We start from the raw sequence: 17,425 nt of genomic DNA on the forward strand, positions 1-17,425 counted from the left end.
ACTATCACTTTAGAGTTACCATTTATGGATTATGTTAAGATTTCTTACCCTAGGATTTATTGACAAACAATATTGCAGCTTTTTTCTTTTCAGCTTTCTTGTTTTCAAGGGAGAAGTATTCATTGACTGTTGTTTAAAAACATAAAACATCAGAAACATTATTAAGAGGCATGAAAGGCGAATGAAAGACTGAAATTCTGGAACAAGCTACAAAAATAAGAGTTACCACTGCTTCTCCTGCTGCCTGGTCCATATAGTCGATAATTAATGAAAGCTTTGGCATTTTCGACCTGCTGGCTTGTTTGCCCTAGGTCCTTTAAACAAATGGCCATATAACTCTTCTTCCATCTGTAAGAGAATGATAGTGTAAACAAAGTAAAAACTATATAGTGAATCTTTTTTAATAGATCAAATTAATTGCACCATGTAATTGTTATAAGAGAGCAGGATAGAGTGTAGGTTTGAACATACAACACAAATATGGAAGGAGGTACAACCTTTTCCCTCCATTCTTTACAATAGTCCATGTAAACTAGAGGCAGTAAGCATTGTTTTGATGTTTAGTGTTATGGTACGGATAACAAATCAAATCATTGGATTTGCAGTTAAAACACTCACTGACCCTTCAAACTGTCCAATGGTTTTCAACTAGACTGCACGACTAACAGATCTTGGACACTAAGTTTATAACAAAAATTGACAATTTATTACAAATACTGTAACTTTAGCAGAACACAAAAATACTAAAGCAATGTAATTAATGTCTACACTATAAATCTTTGTGAATCATAACCCTCACTCTTATGCAGACAGAATGCGCAAGGCAGAAACCTAAAAAGGAAATAAGAATAATAAAAAGTGGGCATGAAAGCATAATGGGAGGTAAAATAAAGGAAAATCCCAAGTTATTTCAAAAGTACATTAAAGATAAAAAAAACTAAGGAAGAGTATAAGAAAATAAGGACTGCAGATGCTGGAGATCAGAGTCAAGAGTGTGGTGCTGGAAAAGCACAGCCAGTCAGGCAGCATCTGAGGAGCAGGGGAATTGACGTTTCGAGTTAAAGCCCTTCATCAGGAATGAGGCTTTTATCGTTCCTGATGAAGAGCTGTAGCCCAAAACATGGATTCTCTGCTCCTTGGCTGCTGTCTGACTAGCTGTGCTTTTCCAGCATCACATTCTCAACTAAGAAAGCGTAGTGCCCATAAAGAACCATTGTGGTAATTTGTGCATGAAGCCAGAGGACACAGGTAGGGTTCTAAATAAATACTTTGTATTGGTATTCCCTTGTGAGGGTTGATATGAGTATAGAAATCAGGGAGAATGACTGTGATATACTTAAAGAAATTAGCATTTACAGACACCAAGTTCTGAGTAATCTGGCAGGCTTAAAAGTAGATGAGTACCCAGGGGGAAGATGAAATGTATCCCAGGCTGTTGCATGAGGCAAGGGAGGAAATTGGAAAAAAAGGGTGTTGCAATAATTTTCAATTATTTCCTGGCCACAGGAGAGATACCAGAAGACTGGAAGATAGCCAATGTAGTTTGCTTTGGGAATTGTCCATTACTCTTTAGCTCTCACATTTCTTTTCTCTACCCTCCTCTACTATACTTACTACTTGATACACCTAGACCTTCTCATACAAACAAAAACAAAGATTGTTGGAGAAACTCAGCAATTTCTGCAAATAATTTGTTTTTCAATTCATTTTTTGTGGGATGTGGGTGTCGCTGGCTGGCCAGCATTTATTGCCCGTCCCTAGTTGCCCTTCAGAAGGTGGTGATGAGCTACCTTCTTGAACAGCTGTAATTCAACTGTTAAAGGTTGACCCACAATGCCATTAGTGAGGGAATTGTCTGATTTTGACCCAGTGACAGTGAAGGAACGGCAATATATTTCCAAGTTAGGATAATGAGTCATTTGGAGGGGAACTTGAAGGTGGTGGTGTTCCCATGTATCTGCTGCCCTTGTCCTTCTAGAAGGAAGTGGTCGTAGGTTTGGAAGGTGCTGTATGAGGATCTTTGGTGAATTTCTGTAGTGCATCTTGTAGATAGCACACACTGCTGCTGTTGACCATGGAGGGAGTGAATGCTGGTGGATGCAGTGCCAATCAAGTGGGCTGCTTTGTCCAGGATGGTGTCAAATTTCTTGAGTGCCGTCGAGGCTGCACTCATCCAGGCAAGTGGGGAGTATTCTGTCACATACCTGACTTATGCTTTGGAGATGGTGGACAGGCTTTCAGGAGTCAGGTGGTAAGTTACTCACCGCCGTATTCTTAGCCTCTGACCTGCTATTGCAGCCAGTGTGTTTATGTGGGAAGTCCAGTTGAGTTTCTGGTCAATGATAACTCCCAGGGTGTTGATAGTGGGGGATTCAGTGATAGTAACACCATTCAATATGAAGGGGTTGTGGTTAGATTGTTTCTTATAAGATGAGCATTGCCTGCCATTTGCAATGGTGCGAGATGTTAATTGCCAGTTGTCAGTCCAAGCGTGGACATTGTCCAGTAGTGTTGTATTTAAATATGGACTGTTTCAGTATCTGAGGAGTCACAAGTGGTGCTGAATGTTGCATAATCAGCAGCAAACATCCCCACTTCTGACCTGCTGTTTGAGGGAAAGTGAAGGTGGTTGGGCCTAGCTCACTACATTGAGGAACTCTCGTAGAGATACTCTGAAGCGGAGATGACTGACCTCCAACAACCAAAGGCATCTTCCTATCTGCCATATATGACTGCAACCAGTGGAGAGTCTGCCCTGGCTATCCACTGATTCCAGTAATGGTGGGGCTCCTTGACTCCACAATCGGTTGAATGTGGCCTTAATGTCAACAGCTGTCATTCTCGCTTCATCTCTGGAATTCTGCTCTTTTGAATCAGGGCTGTAACAAGGTCAGGAGATGAGTGGCCCTAGCGGAATCCAAACTGGGCATCAGTGAGCAGGTGCTCAGCTTGATCACTGCAGAGCTTGTGTGAGCCATTGATTTGTGGGATTGTTCTGTATACTATTTGTTGTTTACACTGTTTGGCATGTAAGTAGTCCTGTTTGGTACTTTCATTTGGTTGACATCTCATTTTAAGGTATGCCTGGTGTTGCTCCTGGCCTGCCCTCCTGCATTAGGGTTGATCCCATGGTTTGGTGATAATAGTTGAGTGGGGGATATGCTGGGCCTTGAGGTTTCAGACTGTGGAGAATGCTTTTGCTGTAGTTGATGGCCCATAGCATGTAATGGATGCCCAATCTTGTAGTTTTGTAATAGTACAGTTGGCATAACACAACTGGTACCAGGTGAGGTGAATATTAGAGAAAGACAGAAAAGATCCAGTTTGTTTTTCAGACTGGAGGCCTGTGACCAGTGGAGTGCCACAAGGATCGGTGCTGGGTCAACTACTTTTCATTATTTATGTAAATAATTTGGATGTGAGCATAAGAGGTTTGGCTAGTAAGTTTGCAGATAACACCAAAATTGGAGATGTAGTGGAGAGTGAACAAGGTTACCTCACAGTACAACGGGACCTGGATCAGATGGACCAATGGGCTGTGAAGTGGAAAATGGAGTTTAATTTAGATAAATGTGAGGTGCTGCATGTTGGGAAAGCAAATCTTAGCAAGACATATACACTTAATGGTAAGGTCCTAGGGAGTGTTGCTGAACAAAGAGACCTTGCAGTACAGGTTCATTGCTTCTTGAAAGTGGAGTCTCAGGTAGATAGGATAGTGGAGGTGGTGTTTGGTATGTTTTCCTTTATTAGTCGGAGTACTGAGTACAGGAGTTGGGAGGTCATGTTGCGGCTGTACAGGACATTGGTTCGGCCACTGTTGGAATATTGCGTGCAATTCTGGTCTCCTTCCTATCGGAAGGATGTTGTGAAGTTTGAAAGGGTTCAGAAAAGATTTACAAGGATGTTGCCAGGGTTGGAGGATTTCAGCTATAGGGAGAGGTTGAATAGGCTATGGGCTATTTTCCCTGGAGCGCCGGCGGCTGAGGGGCAGGGATAGGATAATTAGGCAAAGTCTTTTCCCTGGGGTTTGGGAGTCCAAAACTAGAGGGCATAGGTTTAGGGTGAGGGGGGGAAAAGATATAAAAGAGACCTAAGGAACAACATTTTTACACAGAGGGTGGTACATGTATGGAATGAGCTGCCAGAGGAAAGGTGGAGGCTGGTACAATTACAACATTTAAAAGGCATCTGGATGGGTATATGAATAGGAAGGGGTTGGAGGGATATGGGCCTGGTGCTGGCAGGTGGGACGAGATTGGGTTGGGATATCTTGTTGTCATGGATGAGTTGGACTGAAGGGTCTGTTTCGGTGCTGTACATCTCCATGACTCTTATGTTGTGATCCTTGTTTTGGTTAACAACATAGAGAACAGAATGCATGGGGCTCTGTAAACAGGAGTATCAGGATTTTTTCTTTATTCATGGAATGAGGGTGGCACTAGCTAGGCCAACATTTACTACCTATCCCAGAGGGCAGTTCAGTGGTTCTGGAGTCACGTGACAGCTAAGGATAGTTTCCTTCCCAAAAGGACATACACAAACCATTTGCAAATTGGAACAGGGATAATCAGATTAGAGATATAAACATGCAGTGGGAGTAAGTGATACAGGAAAAAGAAGTTCCAGAAGTTCATGGGGCACTGGCATAAAATATTAGAACAAGGCTGAACTAGACTGAAAGGAGGACTATATTGGAACTCGGAATTCCAGTGGAAGATTAGTTAGGGTAGTTATGAGAACTTTCAGTTGGTAAATGATGGACAATTGTCAGGTGCTGTTAATAATTGTTTAAAATCAAGAGAACATGAGTAGAAGAGTCTAAAATTGTGGTTGTGGTTTCGTCACTACAAATAAAGACAAAACTAAAAGATGCAAAGTAATTAAATGAAGAGAGAAATGAAACAGTGTAAGTAACACATTAGAACAAAAGCACAGGTGTAGGTGTGTAGTCCAAATAATTGTTCTTATACAACGAGAGCTTGAACAATGAGTAACAGGTACAAATTCATCTTGGGCGGATATGATGTGGTAGCCTTACTAAGATAAGGTGACAAAACGATCAAGCCTAGGAAGTAAATACATCAGATAGTAAGAAGGAAAGATGAGGAGGAATGGTGATTTTGGGTGGGGAGGGTAGAGCCTTACTGATGAAAGATAAACTCAATTCACTGATAAAAGAAAATCAATGAGAAATGGGCAAGGAAACGTTATGATTAGAACTAAGAAAGCACCAGGCTCACGGCAGAAAGGTAATACATTTTTGATCATTCAGGACACTCTACAGTAATACTACAGTCAAGAAACAGCGAGAAAGCATCTCATACGGAATTCATTCATGAATCATAAGTTATATTTATATAGTTAACAGCCACACGTGAAGTTACCCAATAGCATTTTATGATCAAGCTAAATGCATTTTTTTGAAAGGGAAAGGTGAAATGCTAAGATTCTAGATTTAGACAAACTTGCCTTCCAAAACAACAACAGCTATTGATAACTAAATAAAAGACAACATCAAACTGAACAGGAAATATAAAAATGCAAAAAAAATCTCACCTACTGATAAATGGGAGAGTTCCAAAGTATAGTTAAGAATAAACGAGGGCATCTGGCAAAATTTGGCTTCAAAGCCTCACAAATAGCCCAAAAGAAATCAAAGATGGATGCAAAAATATCACCCATATATATCAGCTTATACAACGACTGGACAACTGCAACTGTCTCAGCAAGTGCAGAAAAACAATAATAGTTTGACTGCAGGGACAATGATAACAGAAGGAATAGATATAGATCTGTAACTCCACTGCTGCAACTTCTCCAATCACAGCTCACAGTTACTCCTCCAATTATAGATTCTGTCTCTGGAGGTGCCACAAGAACCAAGAATAAGGAGCAGGAACACTGCATTATGGGGGTGACCCATTCAGTCTCCTCCTGTACCAAATGATCAAGAGTGGAAGAGAAGCAGAAAAATAAGAAAGCTCGAAACTGGCTCAAAACCCAAAAACGAAGCTAGAAGCAGCCAAACTGACAATGTCTTCAAGAATAGCAATCACAGATTCTGACTCTGGAGAAGCAAGAATGATTGCTGCCCTTGAAGACATTGTCAGGGAGCGCCGTTACTGGGTTTTGAGCTTTCTTATTTTTCTGCTGCTTCTCCTGTACCAAATTATCGAGAGTTAAAGAGACTGAATGGGTCAGTTTCATAATGCAGCATGCCTGCTCCTTCGCCTTCAATCTTTTTCTTGGCCTCCTGTAGCTTCTCCAGAAACAAAATCTCAGTGGGAGAGAGAGAACCTGTGATTACAGGGACTGGTGCAGAAAGCACAGGAGAAAGAGGGATTATGTGACTGGAGGAGTATTTTCCTCATTCACTCCTGATCCAACCAAAACTCTATATTCAGAACCCACTGCCACTGATTAGCAGTTACAATTATCATTTAAGCCTCACATCAGCCCCCAAAAGGGCAGAACATACATTTGAAATGACAGATTTCCAACATGCCAACAGGAAATTTCTCATCCCGACTTACTTTTAACATAGAACATCAGAGTGCAGTACAGGCCCTTCAGCCCTCGATGTTGCGCTGACCTGTGGAACCAATCTGAAGCCCACCTGACCTGCACTATTGCATTTTCATCCATATGTTTATCCAATGACAATTTAAATGCCCTTAAAGTTGGTGAATCTACTACTGAGTGAAGAAACTACCACTGACATCTGTCCTATATCTATCACCCCTCAATTTAAAGCTATGTCCCCTCAAGTTTGCCATCACCATCCAATGAAAAAGCTTCTCACTGTCCACGTTATCCAACGCTCTGATTATCTGATATGTCTCAATTAAGTCACCTCTCAACCTTCTTCTCTCAAACGAAAACAGCATCAAGTCCCTCAGCCTTTCGTTATATGATCTTCCCTCCATACCAGGTAACATCCTATTAAATCTCCTCTGAATCCTTTCTAATGCTTCCACATCCTTCCGATAATGCTGTGACCAGAACTGTACACAATACTCCAAGTGTGGCCACACCAGAGTTTTGTACAGCTGCAACATGACCTCGTGACTCCAAAACTCAATCCATCTACCAATAAAAGCTACCACACCGTATACCTTCTTAACAAATGGGTGGCAACTTTCAGGGATCGATGTACATGGACACCAAGATCTCTCTGCTCATCTACACTACCAAGAATCTTACCATTAGCCCAGTACTTTTTATTCCTGTTGCTCCTTCCAACGTTAATCACCTCACACTTTTCCACATTAAACTCTATTTGCCACCTCTCAGCCCAGCTCTACAGTTTATCTATGTCCCTCTGTAGCCCGAAACATCCTTCCCACAACTGCACCAACCTTAGTGCCATCTCCAAATTTACTAGCCCACCCTTCTGCACCCTCATCCAGGTCATTTATAAAAATGACAAACAGCAGTGGACCCAAAACAGTTCCTTGCCGTACACCTTTAGTAATTGAACTCCATGATGAACATTTTCCATCAACCACCATCCTCTGCCTTCTTTCAGCTAGCCAATTTCTGATCCAAACCACTAAATCACCCTCAATCCCATGCTCCTGTGTGTTGTGCAATAGTCTAACATGGGGAGCCTTATCAAACGCCTTACTGAAATCCATATACACCACATCAACCACTTTACCCTGATCCACCTGTTTCGCCACCTTCTCAAAGAACTCAATAAGGTTTCTGAAGCATGACATATCTTTCACAAAACTGCGTTGACTATCCCTAATCAACTTATTCCTTTCTAGAAGATTATAAATCCTATCTCTTAAAACCTTTTCCAACACTTTACCCACAACTGAAGTAAGGCTTACTGGTCTATAATTACCAGGGTTGTCTCTATTCCCCTATTTAAACAAGGGGACAACATGCGCTATCCTCCAGTCTTCTGGCACTATTCCTGTAGACAACAACGACAAAGATCAAAGCCAAAGGCTCTGCAATCTCCTCTCTGGCTTCCCAGAGAATCCTAGGATAAATCCCATCCGGCCCAGGGACTTGTCTATTTTCACACTATCCAGAATTGCTAAAACCTCATCCTTGTGCAACTTAGTCCCATTTAGTCTAGTAGCTTGTATCTCAGTATTCTCCACGACAATATTGTCTTTTTCCAATGTTAATACTGAGGAAAAATATTCATTTAGCGCTTCCCCCCATCTCCTCAGAATCCTTGCACAACTTCCCTGTCCTTGATTAGCCCTAATCTTACTCTAGTCATTCTTTTATCCCTTATATAGCGATAGAAAGCTTTAGGGTTTTCCTTGATCTTATCTGCCAAACACTTCTCATGTCCCTCCTGGCTCTTAGCTCTCTCTTTAGGTCTTTCCTGGTTAACGTGTAGCTCTCACGCGCTCTGAGACTTCACATCTCATTCTAACAAAAACCTTCTTCTTCCTCTTGATATGAGATTCACCTTCTTTTGTGTAACATTAACCTGTTTATCCTAAATTAGTGGCCAGGATAATATGGTTGTGGAATAAATCAAATTCAGAAATGTAAACTATTTCCTCAGATCATTAATTAATCTTTGACTAAACCAAGCTAGATTTTGGTGTCAGTTACCTGGTATTTACGCATTCCTCAACATCTTCCTCCAATCCACTATCTTCCTCAGCGTGCTGCACTGAATGACAATCTTCACCTAAAATGAAGCAAAACAAATTTAAACAAAATAAATGTTGTAGACAAAACCAAAATATATCAACACAATTAAAAATAACCTCATCTACAAAATTTGGGTGACCCTTGAGGTTGCAAGATAGCATCAAAGCTGAAAATGGTCCAGTTCACATTTCCAGATACCGATCAAGGCAAGGTACTGCAACATTTAGCGCCAGATGGAACTGAACATTCCTTTATCCACACTAAATGCCTCAATTTATACTGGCATACTGTTCAAAACTTCATGACATTTTTAGACATTTTGATTTAATGTTATCTGAGAAAGGTACCCAGACTGGGTATTAAACATGGGACCTTTGAAATTCACGATGTTCAGTACCAACAGTACGGGGTTGTTATTACCTTAACATGGGAGCGCCACAACTTTTCCTTTGTAAAATATTCATCTTCGCTAACATATCATTAATCATTTTAGTCACAGAGGGCACAAACTAATTAATCAAAAATCAAGGAATTCTTCTCAGCCATCTCATGTATGTAACAGTTCCACTTAGAAGAAAAGATTGCAATATACTCCACAGAAGTGTGATCAGACAAAAATTAATACCATGGCATAGGAGGCGATATTAAAGAGTCAAAGAGGCAAATTTTAAGGAGATTGTAAAAGACAAGAGTCAGCGAAGTTCAAGGGAGGGAATTTCAGGATATTGGCTTTGATAGCTAATGCTGAAAATGTGTTGCTGGAAAAGCGCAACATAAGCCCTTCTTCAGGAATGAGGGCTTATGCCTGAAACGTCGATTCTCCTGCTCCTTGGATGCTGCCTGTGCGCTTTTCCAGCAATACATTTTCAGCTCTGATCTCCAGCATCTGCAGTCCTCACTTTCTTCTACACAATATATTCATCTAACATTTACAATAAATCATTCTCCTTCACAATATTTTGTATTAGTTCCACTTTTACCTCAGTAATTCAACTCAGCATTAAAACTGTTGATTGTACATAATGGACATCGTGCATGAAAAGATAAAGAAAATTAATTTTATTCCATTAACAGCACAATAGGACAAGTGTAGAGGCAGGTTACCAATAGTTTAGTCCTGTGTTAGACATCATAACCCACTTTCTTACAAATCAGAGCAACCTCAATATGCTTATAGTTCAAAAATATCAGGACATGACAGGTTGCCATATTCAAAACTTTAATTTGGATGTGTGGGGCTGACAATAAAAATTCATTTATTGTTGGAGGTCTTCAGCACCAAAGCATCAGAACAAAAACAGTCAGTCAGTCAGTTTCCATGTGAAAGAGTCTCAAATCATTGAAAAAAATTAGTTATATAATGTATCAGAAATGCAACTGAATGGCAAAAAGCACGTTCTACCTTCTTTACTCGAGTCAGGTGTCTGGTTATTCCTAGAAGGCAAAGCAAACTGTTCAGTACACGATTCATCATACTTCTGGGGTTCTGCAGCATACAGTGCAAACTTCAGAAAAAAGTATTAATTACTTGAATAGTTAAAAACTGAAATTAAAAGTTGAAAACATCTCAAACCTTGTGTGTTCTTCAAAGGTGAAGCTGTTTTTCTGTATAACATTTTTGGGATGGATAGTAAGCAGAACGAGGATGTTTCTCAGTTGCTATTAATCATGCATAAAGCTTGATGCTTTTGTATGCATTTGTATGCCATCTCATCATAACTTGGAATAGTCCAAAGCATTTTACAAACAATGGGTGACTTAAGAAATATGGTCAACATGGCACAGTCAAACTGGATGGCCGAAGTGCAGAAAGTTTAAAAATAAAATCACAACACCAGGTTATAGTCCAACAGGTTTATTTCGAAGTACTAGGTTTGGAAGCGCTGCTTCTTCATCAGGTGGTTGTGAAGCAGGATCATAAGACACAGAATTTATATCAAAAGATTACAGTGTCATGCAGCTGAAACAATATATTGAACAAACTTAGATTTTTAAGTCTTTCATCTTTTAGAATGGGTTTGCTGGTTTCAATCAACTAGGTAAAAACAATGACTGCAGATGCTGGAAACCAGATTCTGTATTAGAATGGTGCTGGAAAAGCACAGCAGTTCAGACAGCATCCAAGGAGCAGGAAAATCAACGTTTTGGGCAAAAGCCCTTCATTCCTGATGCCTGAACTGCTGTACTTTTCCAGCATTACTCTAAATACAGACCCTTGCTGGTTTCAGTTCTTTAATATGTAAATCCCAGAACTTCTTTTAAGTCACATTCTCAAGATAATTTAAGGTTTTATAACAAACACCTTTTGTCTCTGTCCTATGATCCTGCTTCACAACCACATGATGAAGCAGCAGCGTGCTTTGAAACCTAGTGCTTCCAAATAAACCTGTTGGACTATAAGATGGTATTGAGTGATTTTTAGTTTTGTCCACCCCAGTCCAACACTGGCACTTCCAAATCAAAGTGCAGAAAGTATGTCAGCAAATGAGTACCCAATTGAAGCACGTATTAGTGGAGACAGGAATGTTGGTCAGGTTTGAAAACTCAGTTTTTTCCCACTAGTGCCAAGGTTATTTTTCTTCCACCTGAATGGGAAGATGGGTCCTTTTTTTCCCCCTTAAAAATGTAAAATTACTGACTTTCTCTGATGTGGTTTTGGTTACATCCAAACAAATTGGTGTGTCATTTTGGATGGTATTAATATTCTAGCAATATTCATGGAGCCACCCAAAATACACTGACTTTAAGTATCTTAAAAAAAAGCACTTCTGGTAATTTAGCCTTCCCTCCACATTGTACTGAAACATCAGCCCATATGTTCAATTCTGCAGTTGGGCTTCAGCTTTTGCTGCGAATAAAGAATTTTATCCACTGAGCCAAACTAACAACTTAACTGAATGGAGAACATAAATTTTGTTTTCATTATTGGGTATCTTTATTGTAAGTCTTACTGCAATTATAATTTTTATGATGTAGTTTTACCTCATTAAAACTAGAACCAGAGTCAAACAAACTGAATCATATTTCTGGGCAGATGGCGATAAAAATAGTTTTCAAGAAATAAATCAAATTGACTGTGTGTCAGACATGAGATTAGAGAAACAGCAAAATTTCAATGACTTTAAAAGAATATAAATTTGAACAGGTTAGATCCATTTTTACAGTATTACACCATTCAGGATTAAACACAGCAGCCAAACAAATTCTGCATTTTCTGGAATATTTTGAGTTACAAAACTAACAGAGTCTGGACCAATCAGATTTTATCTTATTTAAAATTTTATATATAGGACTCTGTAGCAGTAACAGAATTATGCCTGTATTCAAAATAGGCACAAATCTAATAAAACCTAATTTCTAAATTCATCATTTGAAAACTTTGACAATGTACAGTGAATTGACATTTCAAACCAAAGCACTTAGATAAGTGAAATGGTACAGCAGTTTTCTGGGAGTTTATTTTTCTCCATCAGGGAAATTTAAGATTTAAAATCATTCAATCAATATTTACATGCACTTTGTTAACTTTTAATTAAGTTAAATGTGAAGAACTCGCAAAAGTAGAAGGTAGTTAAACAACTCATCTACTTGGTACTTGTGCCTTTGTTACTTCTACGCCTGTGGTCTCCCAAATTCCACTTGATGACATTTCAAACTTTGCTCCCTGCGTCTTAACTGGTATCACGTTCATTCACCTGTCACCTGTGCGTTCTGACCTTACAATAGTGGCTGCTGAGCAACACCTGGACTTCAAAATGCTTATCTTTGTTTTAAAATTCCTTTGTCATCTCACCAGTCTATTTTGGTAACCTACTGCCCAACTTTATTTGAAAATATCTACACTATCAAAATTCTGGCTTTTGAAACATACTTGATATTAATCAATCTGTCAATGGTGGCCAAGTGTTCAACTACCTCAACCATAAACTCTGGAATTCCTTCCTTCAAGACAGTCTTCAAAAGGTACTGCACTGACCAAGCTTTTGGTTAACTGACCCAAAATCGCCTTGTGTGGTGCAGTCTCATATTTTACTCCATCACGCCCTGTGAAGAGCCTTGGGATGTTTTATTAATTGTTCTATGTAGTCATGCAGTTTTAACTAGAACCATAATATTAAAGAGTGGTGGAGTGATTAGAGTTTAGAACAAACATGTTATTTGTAATAAATTCAGATATTAACTTTATGCTTTTAGAAGATATAATACACAACAAAAGGTGGCAGAAAATAAAAAATAAACCAGAACTTATCATTATGTACTCAAACAGCCTCAACAACACACTTGATCCTACTTTCTCAAATCTAATTCAGTCAGACTGAGGCTTACCTAACATGTTCATGTTTAGCAAACTAAGCTCAGACTCTCAATCAAACCTGTGATCTGGACATTGATTGCGTTATTACAGTTTCACAAAATACAAATCACCTTGGATGTTAGCATAACAGGTATAGTTAGCAAGTTTGCAGATGACACCAAAACTGGAGGTGTAGTGGACAGTGAAGAAGGTTATCTCAGATTACAATGAGATCTTGATCAGATGGGCCAATGGGCTGAGAAGTGGCAGATGGAGTTTGAGCTGCCAGAGGAAGTCCTGGAGGCTGGTATAATTGCAACATTTAAAAAGCATCTGGGTAGGTATATGAATAGAAAGGGGTTAGAGGGATATGGGCCGGATGCTGGCAGGTGGGACTAGAATGGGTTGGGATATCTGGTCAACATGGACAAGTTGGACTGAAGGGTCTGTTTCCATGCTGTACATCTCTATGACTCTATTCCTAACAGTTACTGAGCAAGTAATTGCTGGCTTTTCAAATTATTCACATGGGCCCTCCTGTGGTGCAGTGGTAATGATGCCCCTACCCTTGACCAGTTGAAGTCCCTCCTTCTCCAGAGATGTGCAATTACATCTCAGAACAGGTTAATTAGAAAAATAGGTTAAAAAAAATCCAAATTTTTCACAAAAATGACAGCAATTTTCTTGATCAATTGTGTAAGTAATGGAACAAACAATTGTTTTTAAAAGGCAATGCTTACTACTCAGAATTAGAAAGAAACAGGACAACTGTGCAACATTTTGATTAATTTTACAAGCTGAGACAGATTACATACATTAAATAGGTAACCTATCTTCAAAGATTATCTTTGCACTTCATAAATATATTCTATACATTTATAAAGTGATTTGTTTAACAATAGTCTACTTACTTATCTGGAACTGAAGTGATCGCTTCAAGAACATTATCTGGAAGCAACCTGCGTTTCTGGTATAAATAATTGCAAAACAGAAAAAGAGATTATCAGAGACAAATCTCCATATTATACCATCTAGCAAGCAGAACCAAACTCCAAAGATAATTCTCAATTAAGTTCAACTTATCCAACATGGATATATTCAGCCTACATTCGTTTTAAAAAAGCTACAATAAAAATTGAAGCACATGCTAACGCAACACACACAATTCGAGCACCTAGTGTTGAACAGATAGTTTTAATTCATTCAAGACATATTGGTGTTGCTGGCTAGGTCTTAATTATCCTTGAGAATGTAGTGGTGATATTCCTTTTTGAATCAATGCAGACCATGTACCATAGGTATACCCACAGTCCTGTTGAAGAGGGAATTCCAGCATTTGACCCAGCAATAGTAAAGGAATAGTAATATAGTTCCAAGTCAGGATGGTCTATGTGGATACTAGACAGACAGCCTTTCTGGAACAGTAACCTATTCCAATGTGTGTCAAAGACCAGGAAAACTGAGAGCCTCTGGTAAGTTAATGGAAAATTGTTAATATATGGTGGTTTATGACAAGTTGAACAAAGATGCAACTCCATTAGCTTGCTTTAAGTTTAGTATAATTGAGGATTATTCAATTCTATGTTTGAAAACCAAGAGATTGAAAGTTTTACAGATCGTCTTGAGAAGATATAGCTGGGCTAAGACACCAGCACAGGAAGGAGTTATTTTTTTAAAAATGGCAGTTTAAAGAAAACACAGTTACCTCAGTAGGGAAATTTATCTGTGAAATGTTCAAACAAAGAACGTGGTTTGGAAAGGAATCTGTAGGTCATTGAAAGTTAAGAAAGTTTAAATACTCAGTTTTACAAAAGTGAAGCAACAAGAATCCATAATTCACACACAAGAACTTAGAGATTTAATAAAGGGATAATTTATCTGAATTGGAGTCTTGATAATGGACAGGAATCAGGTTAAAACTTCTTCTTGCAGTGTGTTTTTAAGATTTTTCTGTGTTCTATATATAAAAGACTTGGTTTTATTTCTTATGTAATAAATTTCTCTTCTGTTGTTAAAGAAACACTGACATGAATATGTTTTAGTGACCAACTACCACATTAAGTAGTTTAAAAAGTGTTAAAAAGCAGACCAGGTTTCATTCTGGGATATGAACCGTACAGCAGTACAATCAGCTGGGATCACAACACTGAATCCTCCAGAGGCCAAAATTCCACTATGGTGTCATACTTCCCATCTCTGTAACCTCCTCCAAATCCAGAACATTCCAAGATCACTGTGCACCACAACTTCAGTTTCTTGTACATTCCCATTTTAAAAGTGCCATCACCACTGACCATGCATTATGCTGCTACTGCCCCAGGCTCTGGAATTACCGGTCTAAATATCACTCCCAATACCTTTGCTGCCTAAAATCTAATGCTAGCCAAGTTCTTTTTCATCATCCATCCTATTATCTTTTTGTATTGTTCAGAATCAAACTTGAAATTTCTCGGAACTTTCTGTACTATATTAAATTTGCTACACAAATATAACTTTGCTCTTGTCACTGTTTTGCCCAATGGTAAAAATCAACATTTAATATAAAATCGTGCCAGGATTGAAAGTGGAGTGTTTTATTCTGGTTGCCCCATGCTTAACCAACCCAAAAAATGTACAGTGTGGTATGATAAGCTAGCAGAATTACTGAGTTTTAAAACTCATGTAATCCAATTATAATTTTGAAAATAGGAAAATCTGAATAAACATTTTCTAACAAGATAACTATGCAAAAAAAGTCTGTAACAGTTTCCAAAACTGAACAGCTCAATAAACTGAAGCAGTGGGTTCTATAATTGAAATGATGAGGTGCTCCAAGTGTGCTTTGTACATAAAGTTAAAGTCAAAATTAAATTATAAAAGTTAGGTATCTTGACCAACAACCTTACCTTCTGCTCTTTGAATAACTGCTCCCTCCTTCTTCTTTTCTCCTTCAGCAATGCTTTGTCTCTGAAATATTTTAAAACGTTATTAAAGTAAAAATTGCACTTTTTTGTCACATTTAAACTTGATTGCTGTACAAGATCATCTGTTAACAATTGCGTTGTCCCCCATCGCCGAAAATAAATATGCTCAAAACTTTAACTATTTGGGACATTCTTACCAAATTATTTTCCAGAGAAACTGAACTAAATTGCATGTTAAGAGTAGTATGTCCAATTCTAGACAGTAACCAATGCCAACTTTGTCAGGATGACAAAGCCTTGGAGAAATTAGAGGAAATTTACCAGAATGATACCTGGGATTAGGAGTTTCATTTAGATGGAAACACCAGAAACCCTGGGACTGTTCTCCTTAGAGCAGAGGAAACAGGTGTTCAAAGGTGTGCAGGATTGTGGACTATCAATTTAGATAAATTTGACATGATTCATAAAAGTGTCAATGGGGAAATTGGAAGTTTTGTTTCAATGACAAGCAATTATAGTTTAAGATGTATTGCCTAAAAGGGTAGTGGAAAGATTCAACAATAACATTCAAAAAGGGGCGCTTATGTACTCAAGAAGGAAGAATATTTTAAGTGCACAGAAGAACAATAGAGCTAATTGGATACAACTTCTCCATTATTGCTGACAATGGCTTAGAATGGCCTTCTATATTGTATAACACTATGATAAGTGCAAATTAAGAGCTAAAAGTTGCTCAAAGATTCATTTTTGATTCTGAATAAACAATGCAATCTAAAACAAACTACTTTTCAAAGGAAGAAAGAATTGCATGGGCTCTAGTTGTTTCACTTTATTCTTTCATGGATGTGAACATCGGCGGAAATTCCAGAATTTGACGCCCATGTCTAAATGAGCTCAAGGTGGTGGTGGTCAGCTGCAGTGCATCTGTGCAGGCACATGCACTTCTCCTATTATGCTGTAGTTGCGTTCCAGCAAATCCTCGCTTCATAGAAAATTGCTGAATAGAAATAATGGGGCCTATGGAAAAGGTGGGGTTAGGGGCAGAGCAGCAAAAAATATCACTCACAATCACTCAAAAATCACCCAAAAGACCAGCACAAAGTATAGCACAGCCTGAATGAAGGTTAAAATCATATTTATTAATGAAACGAAAATACATTTAACACAGTAGATTTTTTAAAAAGTAAGAAAGCTGCTGTCTGTACAGTACCTCTTCCAGAAAGCTGTTTGTCAGCAACTGACACTGGTGCATGTGCAGTACAGCACGATGACCGGAGCTCACATTGCGCGTAGGGAGACCAGCGCAGAGACACCAGCGCATGCACCGAATGGCACAAAGATAGGCACTGACATCGGTGCATGCCCAGACTAACAGGAACATCGGCGCGTGTGCAGTACAGCACGATGACCGGAGCTTACACTGTGCATGTGCAGACTGGCACGGAGACACCGCCGCATGCACAAAACTGCACAAAGACAGGCACTGACATCAGCACATGCCCAAAATAGCACAAACATCGTCCATGCACAGAACAAAGCGTGCAAATCGATCCCTACTAGAATTGTGCTATTGAGAACGGAGGAAAGTGTTCGAAACTAC

General features: G+C 39.0%; 1 protein-coding gene across 2 annotated transcripts in view; it reads right to left on the minus strand.

The window, feature by feature from the left end:
* The window catches only part of nol7 (nucleolar protein 7), a 32,671-nt gene that overhangs the window by 3,627 nt on the left and 11,619 nt on the right, over positions 1 to 17,425 (minus strand). For both annotated transcript variants that reach the window (XM_043719043.2, XM_043719044.2), the window contains exons 2-7: positions 15,808 to 15,868; positions 13,834 to 13,889; positions 10,031 to 10,062; positions 8,587 to 8,665; positions 227 to 348; positions 49 to 126 (exon numbers count right to left, since the gene is read on the minus strand). In XM_043719043.2, coding sequence (XP_043574978.1) covers positions 50 to 126; positions 227 to 348; positions 8,587 to 8,665; positions 10,031 to 10,062; positions 13,834 to 13,889; positions 15,808 to 15,868 — 427 coding nt within the window. In that variant the 3' untranslated portion in view covers position 49. The remainder of the gene's footprint in view (positions 1 to 48; positions 127 to 226; positions 349 to 8,586; positions 8,666 to 10,030; positions 10,063 to 13,833; positions 13,890 to 15,807; positions 15,869 to 17,425) is intronic.

Source organism: Chiloscyllium plagiosum, unplaced genomic scaffold, assembly GCF_037043375.1.
Source record: "Chiloscyllium plagiosum isolate Xiang-an unplaced genomic scaffold, Cpla_swu_hap1 HiC_scaffold_34, whole genome shotgun sequence".
Lineage (NCBI taxonomy): Eukaryota > Metazoa > Chordata > Chondrichthyes > Orectolobiformes > Hemiscylliidae > Chiloscyllium > Chiloscyllium plagiosum.